Source organism: Dipodomys spectabilis, unplaced genomic scaffold (assembly GCF_019054845.1).
Source record: "Dipodomys spectabilis isolate Male_0828 unplaced genomic scaffold, ASM1905484v1 ptg000323l, whole genome shotgun sequence".
NCBI classification, from domain to species: domain Eukaryota; kingdom Metazoa; phylum Chordata; class Mammalia; order Rodentia; family Heteromyidae; genus Dipodomys; species Dipodomys spectabilis.
Window position 1 is genome coordinate 1,114,637 of NW_024871000.1, and position 15,364 is coordinate 1,130,000.

At 56.7% G+C, this 15,364-nt stretch overlaps 1 protein-coding gene across 1 annotated transcript in view; it reads right to left on the reverse strand.

The window, feature by feature from the left end:
• Positions 1-12,399: 12,399 nt before the first annotated feature.
• Positions 12,400-15,364, reverse strand: part of LOC122128099 (serine/arginine repetitive matrix protein 1-like) — a 3,564-nt gene continuing 599 nt past the window's right edge. Inside the window, exons 3-4 of the mRNA XM_042702424.1 lie at positions 14,008-15,131; positions 12,400-13,894 (exon numbers count right to left, since the gene is read on the reverse strand). Of these exons, the coding sequence (XP_042558358.1) occupies positions 12,400-13,894; positions 14,008-15,131 (2,619 nt within the window). The remainder of the gene's footprint in view (positions 13,895-14,007; positions 15,132-15,364) is intronic.

A 15,364-nucleotide genomic window follows, 5' to 3' on the forward strand; every position in this document is an offset into this window, starting at 1 on the left:
CCCCCTGACTTTTCCTACATTAGTTCACCTCACCTATCCAAGCAGCCTTTAACATACAGAAAACAGGTCAATACTAATTGTTTTTCAAGTCCTATCATTATAATACATGCATGGAACTTATTTCATTTTAGGTTTTATTTGAAGCAAGCCTAATTGGGACTCTGCTAATCATTATCTGAGAGGGGAGTCTGACAGAACCTAGCATGTGCACGCTCCCAGTGCATCCTCTAGCGGGAAGCGGCGCTCACTACACCCTGGGCCCCATGATACCCACGCGCTGAGCGCGCCCTCTGGCGGGAAGCAGCTCTCACTGCACCCAGGCTCTGAGCACCACAGTAGTTTCAGCTCCAGCCCGTGGAATGGCCTGGCCCTGGAGACCTGGGCTGCTCTCAGGACAGTCCTTCTCCACTAAGACTCATCCTCATCATCCCTTAATAAAAGGGCAAAGGAGAGAAGGAGGGTGCAGGGGAAGGAGGTGGCCAGGAGGGACGTAGAAGCTGCGTGCACCGCAGTGCGGTGCGGGTGCGGTGGCCCAGCCCCTGCCTCCGATTTCATCTATGCAGCTTTTCCCATGACGGTTAACGAGATACCGAATCCGTTACTTCTTGAAAGACTGTCTGCCTCTCCCTGCCTTTCCCTCAACGAGGGCGGCTTGACGATGTGCGGGTGCCCAGCACACTTGGGGGCCATTCCATCTCCTGATACTGTTCGCTGTCCCGCTCTGCTGCTAGGTGCTGCGGTCTGAACCCTGGTGCCCTTGACCTATGAACGCCCACGGCGCTGGTCCACCAGGAGCCCCGGAAGGACCCAGTTCTCTGCCCGGCGGCTCCCCCTGCGGGTCCTGTCGACCACACCCTGCACCGGCCACTGACAACCCTGACTAGGGGACGGAATCCGGACCCTGACCTCCGGCAACGTGGGGGGGGGGGGGGGGGGGGGGGGAGGGGGGGAGGGCAGGGGGGGCGGGGCAGGGCTGCGCATGTGCAGTGGGGGCTTACGGGGGCAGTGGAGGATCCGCCACCTCCCACCAGGTGTTTCCATAAGGCATGGCGTGGTGGACTCACCGGATCCAGCTCCTGGGACGGTGCCGCCAAGGCCTTGCCAGAGTTGTGCCTGCTGCTCAGCGCTTGATTCTCTACCACAAGTTTAGACCAGGATCCATGCCCAGACATGAGCCAGCCACGTTCACGACCCCGCTACCCCGAGCCCGGAGGCCACCCTTCCCCGCGAGCACCAGGCCGGGCTCCGCACCCCTGTGCCGCCAGTGTGCAAGCGAGAGCACGATGGCGTGAGGCTTTATTCACTACAGGTCCATGCAACCTGCGGGAGCCGAGGCTTTCAGCGAAACGGCTTCTCCTTGGGTCAGTAGATGAGGCTTGGTCGCACAGATTGCCTCACCGGGAATGCAGACCCAGATGTAAGGGAATGCAGGGCCCAATCACCATGGAGACCAGAACCCGCGGGCATTACCATTGAATGGAATCCCTGGGCTTCAGGAACTAGTGTGGAAGGAAATGCACAAAAGCCCCACCAGGGCCTCAGTTTATGTATAGCCAGCTTGTTATTCATGCAGCATTTATACCACCTACTGAAGTTTGGAAAAATTGTAAGGTAATTTTTAATGTGATTCTGTGTTTCAGAGAAAATCTAAGCTTTTGTGGTGGTGGTGCTGGTGGTGCAATCTAACTTCCTGGTAGATTTAAGTTTGGGATATATAGGAAATAAAAATTAGGTTGCCTAGTGCCCGGTCAGATAGTACATGTGTCATTCTTCACGCTGACAAATAGATTCGTTTGTGGACAGGAACATGAAAGGGTACATGTTAAAATACGTATTTTTCATAAATCTGCATGGATTATGTAGAACATCAAAGCTGTTTTTAAAAGAGAGATTCGTGGATGTATTTGTGCTGTGCTTTCATTTCTTTGTAAATGAAGTAACGATTGATAATATGCTTGTTGACCTTTTCATGCCTTCATATATATGTACACATATATAGAAATAGATGTCTGGTTTTTTGGTTTTCCAGTGTTTGGAAAGGAACTGATGGCAAAATTAATATTAAGTATACTTTGCCAGATAACCATGCAGACAGCAAGGTACAGAGAACAAAGAAAGGTTTATTGGTGGGGAAAGAGTGCCTGCAAGACTCCTTTTCCCAAGGGAGGAATGAGAAGCAGCACGGTTATTTTTTGGGGTGACCTATATAACCTAGGAGGTATAGGAGGTGCTAGAAGGTGCTAGGAGTTGGAGACCCTGGTGTCCACATGTGGGCCAGGGGCTTCATCATGTCAGACTAGGATTTATGCCTCCTATCCACTTAGTAGATAAGGGTCCTGCAACTGCCCAAACCTGAAGGTCACCCTAAGGGGTTCTTGTTGCCTTATATGGTGGTATCGGTCCCAGAGAAGTGCCATCCCAAGGGAAAAGGGGGGTTGGAAGTTGATTATGTACTGCCTTTACTACGTGGGCCTAGTGTTGCTTAGGAAGGGAGCATGTTAAACTGTGGAGAAGGGAGGGAATGGACTAAAGCTATGGGAAGGGGACTCATTTTGCTAACAGAAAACTTAGTTAGATTCTCTACTGATGAGCTATACCTCCACCTTAAAAACAATTATAATTTTAGACATCCCATACTTCAAGGTCAACCTAAAGCATGAGTGGCAAAGCCAAACATAAGCATGTCAATTAAACAAAAACAGATTTTGGTTTGCTTTGTCATAAGTCATGAACTACTAAGTATTGTATCACTATATTTAGAAATTCTTTACTATCTTATTGGCACTTTAAATTTATCTAAGTAGTCATTGATTTTGAAAATCACAGCATGCTTAGTAGGGGTCAATTAATGGTCCTGTTGAGGAGTTCATGTTGAGGAAAGACCCACAGCCTTTTCAGTGTGCTCTTGCAGTTGGTCCTTGAGAGGGAGAAAAGGACTGTAGCTAGAGCCAGGAGAAGGCATATAAGGCCTTTTCACAGTGAAAAGGAATGAGACAAAAGCAAGGTGGGATTCGGATTTCTCTACCTGTCTGTCTTCTTGTGACCTGATGACAGAGTCTGCACTAGCATGGATCCTCTGGCCTGTGTTTTATTGCAAAGGCAATGAGTGAAGAAAAGTCATGTGATTTGAAGTTAAGAGGGATTTTGGGTCAGCCTTACTCAGCCTTATGTACTATTGTTGATCAGGTGTGATGTAATGGTGGGCTGACTTTTTCTCTTTTTGGGGGGGTGGGGGCCGGTTGTGGGGCCTGAACTCTGGGCCTGGGCGCTGTCCCTCAGCTCTTCAGCTCAAGGCTAGTGCTGTAACACTTTAGCCACAGCGCCACTCCCGTCTTTTTTCATTTTGCTTATGTGGTGCTGAGGAATCGAACCCGGGCCTCAGGCATGCAAGGCAAGCGCTCTACCACTGAGCCATCTTCCCAGCCCTTATTTGTTCTATTTATTTCTCTCCTTCCTCATCAATCCCCAAACCATGTCTGTGGCAGTATTTGTTGTATATATTTTGATATCCTATTATTAGGTGTATACAGTTTGTGAGTATGTTTAACATTTCATTAGTATGTCTTTATCTCAAACCTAGGCATCATGCATGCATTACTAATGCTGTGCATTCAACGATGCCATATCTTCAACTTATAGTGTAATTCTTTCTCTGTTGGAAATGTATTGTATTTTCTAGTAATTCCTTTCCAGAACATGTTAAATGTTTATGCAAGAAGAGATAAGGTTAGAGAGATTTTCCTTATCCTTACCTTTTTTCTCCATCTGTACTCTCAAGAGATAAAATTTCATGAAATCATATGACAATAAATTAATTTGAAATCATATGTCATCACTATGTGAAGATCATTGCGATTATTTAGGCATATTAAATGTCAGTTCTCAGGTAACTGAAATGGCTTTTCATACCTCAATCTATAACCCATATTGCCCCCTCTTTCCCTTTATTTCCTCCATTTCTTATTCTCTGTGAAGTGGGAGGGGAGGCTGGCTAAGGGGGAGAGGGAACTGCTTATTTTCCTGGCTCTGCTACCTAGCTTGGTACCAATACCACTGCTTTGAATAATCTGTGGAGAGTGTCAGGCAGCCCAGAAGACAAATCAAATCTTGGACTGAGTTCTGTGGTTCCACCTCTGTGGAACTCTGTTGCATTCCTACAGTGCCCTGCCTTTTACCCCACCTTTGGACCTACAAGAATTCTCTGGCTTATTTCTTGTCAGACAACTGGAATTCCTAACCTGGGTAGTTGCAGAAAATGGACAGTAGGTGGCGAGTGCTCACCATAACATTGCCTAGAGAGGGAGAAGAACGTTGGTGATGGCTGGACTCCGGCATATCAGTGATTATCCTGGTACCATACCTTGGTTGCAACGTGTTCTGCCTGACTGAAGCACGCAGGACAGTACTGATATCTAGCAGTTTTCACTCTTGCATGATATAATACTAATTCACCCTGAGTAAATCTGTAGTAGAGCTGCGACCTCAGTCATTTATATACTGTAGCTTCTCAGTTCCAAATGTACATTTTGCTGTAAACATAATTAGTCTCTGAGCTGGGTGCTTATGGCTTAAGACTATAATCCTAGGTACTGAGATGGCTGAGAGGCAATGGAGGATCATGATTCAAATCCACCATTGGCGGGAGACACCCATAAATGGTGCTGTGGCTCAAAACTTGTAGAAAACTAGTCGTATATAAATAAAACGTTCTGTGATAGTGCCCAGACGCTTAGTTGTAGCCACACAGTAAAGAAAGAGATAAAGACAGATTGTCCCTTGGAGGAATTAACAATGTGTGCTTTGTGAGGGTTAGCATCTGTTTGTAAGTTTTACAGAAGCATAAGTAAAAAGATTTACAAGCCTGGCGCTGGTGGCTCACGCCTGTAATCCTAGCTACTCAGGATGCTGAGATCTGAGGATCGCAGTTCAAAGCCAGCCCGGGCAGGAGAGACCGTGAGACTCCTATCTCCAATAAACCACCAGAAAACCGGAAGTGGTGCTGTGGCTCAAGTGGTAGAGCGCTCGCCTTGAGCTGAAGAGCTGAGGGACAGCTCCCAGGCCCAGAGTTCAAGTCCCACGACCCACAAAAAAAAAAAAAAAGATTTACAATACAATAGTTTAGCTGGAGTTAAAATGGAGTATTGGCCTTCACCATTCAAAATAGAATTAACCAATCACGTTCAAAACTCAAACCAATATTTTGTCATTTTCTCTCCTATTTAGTCACAGATTGCATTTTCTTTTCTATTTGTAATTCCTTGAGCCAAAACTCTTGTCTTTCTCATACAATACCTTAGAATCTTATAATTCAAACTTTGGTCTCATGGTGCCTGCAATGATTATTTTTAATCTCAATTCCTACAGTGCCCCACCCCCACCCTTCCTTGATTCATTCATTTCATGAGAGGAAACTGGAATTCACAACCATGGTATTTTCAGAAAGTGGACACTAGATGGAGTTTGCTCACCGTCGTTCTATTGTTCTGGGCGAGGGCAGGGAAAGGAAGGAATACCCATCACCCTTGGCGGGTAGTGAGAGCTTCTTGATTTTACTGGCACCATAAAGTGCCGCCTCATGTGATTCTGCCCGCCTTGTGGTCCTGCATCACACAGTACTATCAGCCATGAGGAAACCTTCAACAGACCTGAAAGTACAGTTGTTATAGATACATAGAACAGCTTTCCAGTTCCAAATCAAAGACAATTTCCCCTGTACAAAATGAGCCCCATTAGCCTTATGCTGCTGGCTCATCTCTGTAACCCACAGCTACTTAGAAGGCTGAGAGAAATCTAAGGGTCGTTTCCAAGCTGGCCTAACAGGGTAGTCTTTTAGTCTACTGTGAGATTAAGGATTCCCCAGGAAACCACATGTGGAGCTGTTGCCCAAAAATGTATATTAGTAGCTGCCTTAGGGAAAAAATAAAATAGTGAAAATGTAAATATCAACAACCAGGCACTGAGCTCAATCCTCACATCCAAAAAAAAAAAACGTAAGGAAGAAAAGAAGAAATAAAGAATTCATTTCAATTTTTTGTTTTGTATGAATCATTTCCATGTGATATTTCTTGTATTTTTCTTTTTTTTGTCGGTCGTGGGGCTTGAACTCTGGGCCTGGGCGCTGTCCCTCAGCTCTTCAGCTCAAGGCAAGCGCTCTACCCCTTGAGCTACAGGGCCACTTCCGGTTTTCCGGTGGTGTATTGGAGATAGGAGTCTCACGGTCTTTCCTGCCCGGGCTGGCTTTGAACCGCGATCCTGAGATCTCAGCCTCCTGAGTAGCTAGGATTACAGGCGTGAGCCACCAGCGCCCGGCTTGTTGTATTTTTCAAGTCTATTAATATATTCTGTTGGGCTGGGAAGGTGGCTCAGTGGTAGAGTGCTTGCCTTGCATGCCTGAGGCCCTGGGTTCGATTCCTCAGCACCACATACGCAAAAAGAAAAAAGCTGGAAGTGGCGCTGTGGCTCAAGGGGTAGAGCGCTAGCCTTGAGCTGAAGAGCTGAGGGACAGCATCCAGGCCCAGAGTTCAGGCCCCACGACCGGACCCTCCAAAAAACAAAAAAAATATATATATATATATATTCTGTATCGAACACTACCTTAAGATTGGTTTCTTGCGGTGTTCTTATCTTACGCAGTCATTAACTTAGGCCTTGGCCTTTGCAAAAGGTAGTTCTCTGAGAGGCTTCCTGCCTAGATTTCCTGATAACAGTCTTTCTCTTCTTGGAATTCCAGCTTCTTCTAAAAGGTCGTAAGCAACACTGCAACTAAGTCGTTGCCATGACTACATTTACAAGACAAAAGTTATCTCAGTTACCTGAGGAACTCTGCCGCCCTACTAGGCCAACACTCACCCTCTCTCTTCCCTTCTGGGTGTGGGTGGGGCAAGCTGACTAAATAGCTCCTGTATTTCCTGGGAGACTATTTTTTTTGTGGGGGGGAGGGTCCGGTCATGGGACCTGAACTCTGGTCCTGGATGCTGTCCGTCAGCTCTTCAACTCAAGGCTAGCACTATACCACTTGAGCCACAGCGCCACTCCCAGCTTTTTTCTTTTTGCTTATGTGGTGCTGAGGAATCGAACCCAGGGCCTCAGGCATGCAAGGCAAGAGCTCTACCAGTGAGCCACCTTCCTAGCCCATGGGAGGCTATTTTTTTTTAAGTGGCTCCCCAGTTATCTGTTATTATGGCATTGAGAAGCTGGGTTGTGAGAAGACGCGCAAGACTACAATTAGTACGTAAAGTCTAGTGCCAGTGGAAGCTTACATGTATGCTTTCTAGAGTGGCTGGAGCACCAGTACTGAAAAGATTATTAAAACCTGTCTGGAGAACTAGGACAATGATTACATGATTGGTGAGTAAACTTGCTTCCCATTCCATTTTCACCATGGTTTTCACTCTACGAATCCAATCTGTGGCCTTATTAATCCTTTTTTTTCTCCACCCCACCCCACACTCAACAGCAAGGGACAATCCCCCGCTATTCTCTTTTCTCTGTCTTCTCTGGAATCACTTGCAATATAAACCAATATAAACCAATTGAAACGTATCCAACCGATGATCTGGCTTTGAAGTGGCTATTTACTGGTGTGGTCCTAGACCATGGTGTCCAGAAGGATACATCAATGTGTTTTGAAAGATCCTAAACCAAATATACTTGTAATAATGACAGGTACGTTTCTGTCCTCCTAATTCCAGCTTTAATCCTAACACGTCCGGTTGTGATAATACGTTCACAGTCGTGCCACTTAGGGATATCACGTCTTATGTCTTCTCTGCAATATCTTAAATGCTCAGAGAAGTTACACCTTCTGACAAAAGGACGGTATGTGTGTCACCCACACGGGGACACACACACACACTCTGTTTGCCCGGAGTGCTGTGTAGCTTACCATGTCCAGTTATAGTTTAGGTCTAGCATCCACATAGGAGGGAAAACACGTGCCGTGCCGTTGGTCGGTCGGTCTGTCTGTCTGTCTGTCTTTCCGCCGGTCTGTCTTCCCCTGGCATCACCTGTTCTAGGTTCTTCTCCGCCGCCGGCAACCCCCCCCCCCACCCCCCCCCCCACCCCCGCCCCTTGCGCTCCTAGTCCATCGATCTACTTCCATCTGTCTGACATAATCTTATTCTTATTCTTTGGGGAATGGATGAATAAACTTTTACCTTGTGGATATTGTACACACACCGTAACGTGTGTGTGTGTGTGTGTGTGTGTGTGTGTGTGTGTTGACGGAATAGAGTGTTTGCCATGCCTGAACCCCTGGCTCTGCCTCTCTACCCGTCTGTGATGCGATGTGTGTGCTGGGGCACTTGTGCCTGCGTATATTCCCAGTGCGAACTCCAAAGAGAAGTACGCCCGCCGGGCCTGTGGGTTCTAACCATGCTTCACCCCCGGGCGATAGGATCGCCCCTCTGACTGACGCCTCCACTCTGTTTGGGCCGGGGCCCCTCGTCTCTCTCTGTGTTTCCTCCTAGGGTTCCCTACCTGCCCTCCCCCCAGCCCCGCACACACACACACACACACACACACACACACACACACACACACACACACACTGTGCACCGCCACGCTCGGGTCCAGGTCCTCCACCACAGGCATGTGAGTGATGATGCCTCTACCCTCCGACACCTGTGTGTAGGGTTTAGATTCATCGCCTCATGCCCCGAATCCTGCTCCAGAGAGAGAGTGGCAGAGCCTATTAGAAAAGGCTAGCTGTCTGGACAGGCTAGAGAACCGGTGAGAAGGTCGTTCCCTCCGGTGCGGTGCCCGGGGATAAGCGTCACACGGGTGCCACCTCCCCTTCCTTCCCCACCCAGCCAGCGGCTCTCGTTTGGCTTTCCTGTCATTCGGTGATGGGTGAGTGGACTCACGCTTCCCATTGCACGGTCACCGTGGTCTTCCAGACCTGTGTGCGTGACGTACCTACTCTCTGTGTGTTAGAAGAAACCTCTCTCTGGCCTTCCCCCTGCCCTTTCCCTGCCTGTGAGGGGTGGCGGGTGGGGGCGGGGGGAGGGAGTGTGTTGTGGGGCGGGCGAGGAGCGGACTTTCACAAGTGAGCGGGGTGCCTCCCGACGGCTCGTCTCTTGCTGGAGCCGACCCATCTTTGGGAGTTTTTTTTTTTTTTTTCTCTTTCTGGTTTCCATCTGGGGGAAAAAGAAAACAAAACGTACAAACAACCCCCCCTCCCCCCCCCCAAAAAAAAAAAAAAAGACGGGCAGGCAGACGGTGGGACGAGCGCTCACTTGCCCTTTTCTGGCCATGTTGGGCGGGGGTGGGGGTCTTGCCACGGGCGGCGGATGTCGTGTGGGTGGCCTGTTCGTTTTCTCTCGTGGTGCGGGCCTGCCGTCTTTGCCGCCCCTTCCTGCTTGGGACCGATTCCGGCTTCCCGGTTCTCGGGTTCGGGCCGCTCCGTTCGGGCGAATCTCGTCCTGGTTCCTGGTTTCACTTTGGTCGCTGGCGGCGGCGGCGGCGGCGGCGGTGGCGGCGGCGGCGGCGGCGGCGGCGGCGGCTCGATCTCGGTCTAGGTCTCTGGTGGCTCTGGTGTCGTTCGTGAGGTCGCAGAGAGGACCCGGCTGCAGGTCCTGACCTAGGTTGTGCCACTCGGTGCGTGGCGGTGGTGAGTGAGGCGATTTGTTTCCGTGTTCTGTGTCTCCGGAGCTCAGAGCCGGCCGGCGCGCGCCGATCCGGGGTACGGCGGCTCGGTGGAGTCGGTCGTTGGAAGGCGGTTGTCGTGCTCCCCCTGGCGTCCGCTTTGATATGACATTCCCCTCGTTCTCAGCCGAGTGAGCGAGTGGAGGAGGAGGAGGTCTGGCGGCAGCGAGCCGGGCGGAGGCCCGGCCTCTGCAGGGTGCCGGGCGCGACTGTCGCCGTGGTGTCGCTGTGGCGCCGGGGCGGCTGTTCTGTTGGACTTTGCGCCCGCAGGCGAGCGCGGGGTGGGGCCGTGCGTCGCCGCTCTCTCTTCGGTGCCCGGTCTGTGCGGGGGGGGGGGGGGGGGGGGGTGGCGGCTTTGTCGGGTCGACCAGTAGTTCTGTCTGGGCCCGACGCCTTGTCCTCCTCCCCTCCCTGGACTCTGGTCTTTGAGGGCGAAAAAAGGAGAGTACGAGGGACGTCTCGGGAGTCGGGGGAGAGGGTCCCCGGGTGAGCCGATAGGTGGTGGGGCTGGTCCCGGCCCGGACTCGGACCCCCCCCCTCCCCGGAGTCACCTCCGAGTGAGCGCTTGGTGCGTGCCGGGTGCGAGGGCCTGGGTCGCCGGCCCCGTGTGGCCTCCCTCCACGGCCTCCTCCACGGCCCCGGAGGCCGGAGGACAGACCTCTCTGGCGGGAGGAGCCGTGGGCACGGCCGAGGCGAGCCTCGGGGCCGGGACCTACCTACCATCTGCGGGGACTTACCCGATGGGCCCTGCGTAGGGGAAAACTCGAGGCGGAGGGAGCACCTCGGGAGTCGGGGACCCGAGCCCGGGAGTCCCGGGTGTGTGCGTGCTGGCGGCAGGGCGCTCACCACCGACCCCGCGCGGTGTGGGTGTGGTGGTTGGGTGCCTCTCGGAGTGGGTGCCTCGCGTCTGCCGGGGGAAGGCTCCCCGTACCGCCCGTGCGGTGAGCCCGTGCGCACCCGGGGTGTGTGCCTGCGAGGTAGTGGGGCGGGAGTGTCCCTTGACCCCACTCCCGCCCTGGCTCTTCGTCTGTCTTCGCCTTATGTGGTCGACCAGCTGTCCCTGAGAGTTCCGTGTCTGACTCTGTTGGGGACGTGTTGGGGACAGGTGTCCCTGATGTGGTTTCTGAGAGGTCCCTGTCGCCAGCGAGTTGTCGCCCCTGCCTGACGACCTGGTTTTGGCGTGGTGACGTGAGGATTTTGTACCTGCAGGAGGGTGCTGGCATGCTGTGTCCCGGTGGCTGTCAGCGGGTCTCTGGGGGCTCTCTCGGATGCTGTGTGCCAGGCCTTTCCCGTCTCTTCCCGGTCTGGGTCCCCCTGTCCTTCCCCCCCCCACACCCTGGGCTCCCGCTGCCCCGAGCAGGCCCTGTGTCCCTGTGGTGGCTTGTGGGTGTGGTGGTGGTTGGCGGCTGAGTGAGTCCCCGTCGTCCTTGATCTCTCCCCCGCTCCCGGTGCCGGATTCTGGCCCTTGCCCTCGGCACGCTGAGGAGGAGAGTGGTTGGTTGCCTGGGGTGTGCATAGGTAGGCCCGCGCGGTGTGCTTCCCTCGCCGTGGACGGCTTGAGGAGGAAAAGGTGGGGGGCGAATCCTTCCCGCCTTGCCTGTGCGTGTGCGGCATCCCCGTTCTGCCGTTGGGCTCGCCCGACCTCCGTGGCTTTTTTTTTTTTTCCTTCCTCCTATCGCCCCTAGCTCCAACTCCCCCGACCTGCCGCTTCCCGATGGCAGGCCTGGTCGGCCGCTGAGCTGTGCTACCTCCCGAGCGCTGTCCGTGGCTTTTTTTTTTTCTTTTTTTTTTTCTTTTTTCTTTTTTTTTCCCTCTCTTTCTAGCTTCTTTGGTCCTGTGCCCGGCAGAGGTGTCCTGGTTATCCCGAGTGCCAGGGACGCTTAAGCCCGTGGTATTTTTTCATTTTTTTTTTTCTTTTTTTTTTTTTTTTTTTTACCTCGCTCCTTACTCACAGAAGGGTGTCTGTCCTGGCTACGCTTTTATCCCCAGGCTGTTGGCCCTCTCAGGAGCCGAGCTTCCCTGGGCCACCGCCTCCCGAGTGCCGCGTGGCTGCCTTCTCCCACCCCCTCGGTGTGATTGATGTGGTGACGTTGCGATCTCCTTCGGGCCCGGGCCTAAGCTGCGCCAGGCGAGGGACGGACATTCATGGCGAATGGGACCGCTCTTCTCGTTCTGCCCGTGGGCCCCTGCCCTCACCCGTCCCACCGTGCCGGCGCCGGTGGTGTGCGGGGAGGCGGGGGTGCGGCAACCGGGCCCGGCTGCGCTCTCCCTGCCCTCGCCATGAGGTCGGGGACTTGTACACGCTGGAGGAGGGGGGCGCCCTGATCTTGCTCCTCTCTTCCCGTGACTCGTTATCGGCACGGGGGTCGGCTCTCTCCGCGGAGAGGGAGGGTCGGTGCTCCGTGCTTGCCCGTGCTGTGTGGTGTGAAAAACCGCGCCTCGCGCTCTGCCCTCTTGCGGTGCTCCCGGAACGCTCCCGGTTGGTTCTCTCAGGTGCCTGAGGCTGAGTGGTGGTGTCGTTCCCGATCCTGGCGTTGTCCGCTGCCTTGTGCCAGCCTGCTGCCCGTGGTGTGTCCCGGCCGTCCTTGGGTTCGTGGGGCTTTTGTGCGAGTGAGAAGTTACCGTTGAGATTGACGTCTCTGCTGGGGGGGGTCGAGGCGGTTCCCCAGAGGAGCGCTCTTCCCTTGTTGCGCTGGGCGGTGGCTTCCCCGCATGAGCTGCCGCCCCTGGTCCTGGCTTGTCTTCCCTGCCGTGTCACCTGGCTTTCATCGCACCGGGGGACCTGAGATGTTGCAGTGGGAAGCGAGCCGGGCCCGTGCGGGCTCTCCGCCCGTGTGCGCGACTTTGCTCTGGCCCCGCACGGCAAGGCCGACCGACCAGGGTTGGTGTTGCTGCTGCCGCAGACCCCCCCCTGTGCCCCACCCCTCCCTGCCCCCCGTGGTGGGAAGGATGGACGCCTCTGATGTGTGCTGGTTCCCGGCGGGGTTCCCGTCGGGGTTGGGTGCGGGCCACCCTCAGAGTGAGGAGAGGTTCTCTAGCGATCCTCGTTCGGGAAGCGGCGTGCGCTGCTGGGTTGGTGGGGGCCCGCCCCCGATGGGCTCCCGCGGCCCTGCCGCTCCCTGCCCCGCTTTTGAGCGCTAGTGGCTGCCCGCGTCGGTAAACTGCGTGCCCGCGCCTCCCCCCTCCGAGCTGGGGGAGGGTCCCGCGGGACCTCTCCCGGGCCGTCGTCTGGTGTGGTGAGTGGAGGACGTTCCCGATCCGTCCCCGCCCCTGCCTCACGTGTGGTGTGTCGAGTGGCGGAGCCTGGAGCCCGCGCCGGGTCGCGATGCGAGGGCGTGTGGTGTGTGGCTTCCCGGCCTCGTGCTTGGGTTGCCGTGGGGTTTTTGGGGGTCCCGTCCCCCTCCCCCTCCGGCCCCTGGCGACGCTGTTCCCGAGCGTCTGTGTGGGCCGCCGCCCGTTGGCGACGACGGAGCTGTGCGGGCGCTGGGCCCCGCGGTGTTCCGGGGCCGCCGTGCCCGTGGTGGTGTGCCGCTCGGGGGGGTTCTGGCCCTCCGGAGCCGAGGATCCCGGTGTGTGTGGGCCCTTGCTCACGCGGCTGAAAAAGAGGCGGTCGATGATGGGTGCTGTGCCCGGCGGTGTGGTGTGGATGGAGGCGGTGGGGCCCTGCTGGCGCGGGCGGCTCCGCGGGCGTTCACGGGGTCTTTGAGGTGTGTGCGAGAGCTGCCTTTTCCCTCTCGGGCCTCTTTTGGGGGGGCCCGCCGCTGCCGCGGTGGGGGTTTCCGGTCCGCTGGTCGGCTGGCTCGGTGTCCCAGGCGTTGCGCGGAACCGCCCCGGAGTTGGGGGTGGTGAGATCCCGCGTTCGTTTACCTGGCGTGACGGCTGTGCCCGGAAAGGTCCCACCTCCCCGTTGGTCTGCGGCTGCGCCACCCGCCCGTGTGAGGGGGTGGCCGCTCGCTCACTCGCCTCTCGCCCCGGTGACCCGACCCGGTGACCCTCCCGCTGCTCTTCTTGTTGTGCTTCCGGCGTGCCCTCCTCACCCGCATCAGCCTTCTGCGATCCTCGCCGGTTTGGCCTGGTGGACGGCCACCGGCGGACGGTCGAGTTGGGTGTTGTGTTGGCGTTCTCTTGGGGGGGGGGGACGGCGCTCAGCTCGTGAGGCTGCTCCCCCGGTGTGGGGGAGGCACGTCGTCGCGGTGGCGGTGGCTTTTGAAGGGTCTTCTCGGATCGGTTTTGCTCACGACGAGGGTTCCTGCCAGCGGGACCGCCGGTACGCCACGGGGGCGATGGTGGTGAGATTCCCGCGTGCGTCCCTCGCTCGGGAGTTGGCCATCCGAGGGGCCCGAAGCCGGCGTCACGACGTGCCTCCTCCCGCTGGGCGCCGCCTCGCGTGCCTGCGCGATGTTGTCCCGGGTTCCCGCGCCTCCCTCCCACTTTGCCGTGGGTAGGCTTGCCCGCATCGCATCGTCTCCTCCGTCTCGAGCCGTGTGGCTTCGTCCCCGCCCCTGTCCCGGATCTGGGGTGTTGTGCTCTCTCGGCGTGTCGCCGCCGCGTGCCCGGCGCGACCCCGGTTCCCGTGCCTGGCCCTGTCCGCTCTGTGCCGGCGGTGTCCGCGTGTGAGCGTGCTCGCGTGTGTTGGGTTTGGTGTCGCCCGCCTCCCGGGGTCCCTGCCGCCGCCTCCGGCCGCCGCCGTTGGCCGGTGACTTGTCGCCGATGGGTCGTCGCCGCGGACCCCCGACCCCCTGCCGGCACCGCCGGTCCGCGGCGGCGCGGGTCGTTGTGCGCTCGGCCCCCGCGTCCGTGCGAGCGAGTGAATTCGGGCCGGCTTCTGAGGGAGGCGGAGAAAAGACCCCCGTGGCCGTGTGGCCTGCGTTGCGTCGTGTGCGTCGCCCCTGGCTTTCCGGCCGCTCGGGTGTGTGCCACACGCGACCCGGCCGGCTGGCCGGCTGGACCGTGGACGTCGGCGCGCCGCCTCCGGGCGGAGAAAGGGGCCTGGCGCTCCTCCCCGTCCGTGTGTGCGCGCCGCCGCTCCCGTGCCCGCCGGGCCGGCAGGCCGCGGGTGTCGGTGATGCGGTGCCCCCGCGCTTGGGTGCGGTGCGGTGCCCTTCCCCCCCCCCCTCCGGCCACGGGTTCCCCTGCCCTCTCCGTGCTCTTTCCTCTCTCCGCTCGTCACCGCGCGGTGGCCTGCTTGCGCCCGTGTGCCCGCGCCGCCGTCCTGGATGGTGGCGGTTGGGTCGCGTCGGCGGCCGGCTTGGCCCGCCGTTGTCGGTCTTCCCGGTCGCTGCCGGCGTTCGCTGGTCGGTGGCCTCGGTCTCCCGGATCGAGGTCCGCGCCTCCCTCCCTTCCCGCGCCCGCTCCGCGCCCACCCTCGTGTGTGCTCTCGGGCCGGTCGGGCCTGCCCGGTCGTTCTTGTGTGCGGCGACCCGGGATCCGCCTCGCCGCCCTCGCTCCCCCTCGTTGGCTCCCCGTCTCCTCCTCGCCGCCGCCCGCTGGCCGGGAGGGAGGGGTGGGGCTCTGCCCTCTCCTCGCTCACGCTCGTTGACGTCTGGTCCCCGTGGAGAGACAGACGGATGCCCTGGTTTGCCCGTGTTCCCTCTCCGCTCCTTCCGCCCCCCCCCGGAGGGAAGGAGGCGGTGGGGGGGTTGTGGGGTCGGGTTCGCGGTGCGTGGGCGCCGTTTGGTCGTGCCGCCCGGGCGCGCCGTTCTGTCGGCCCGCGACGACG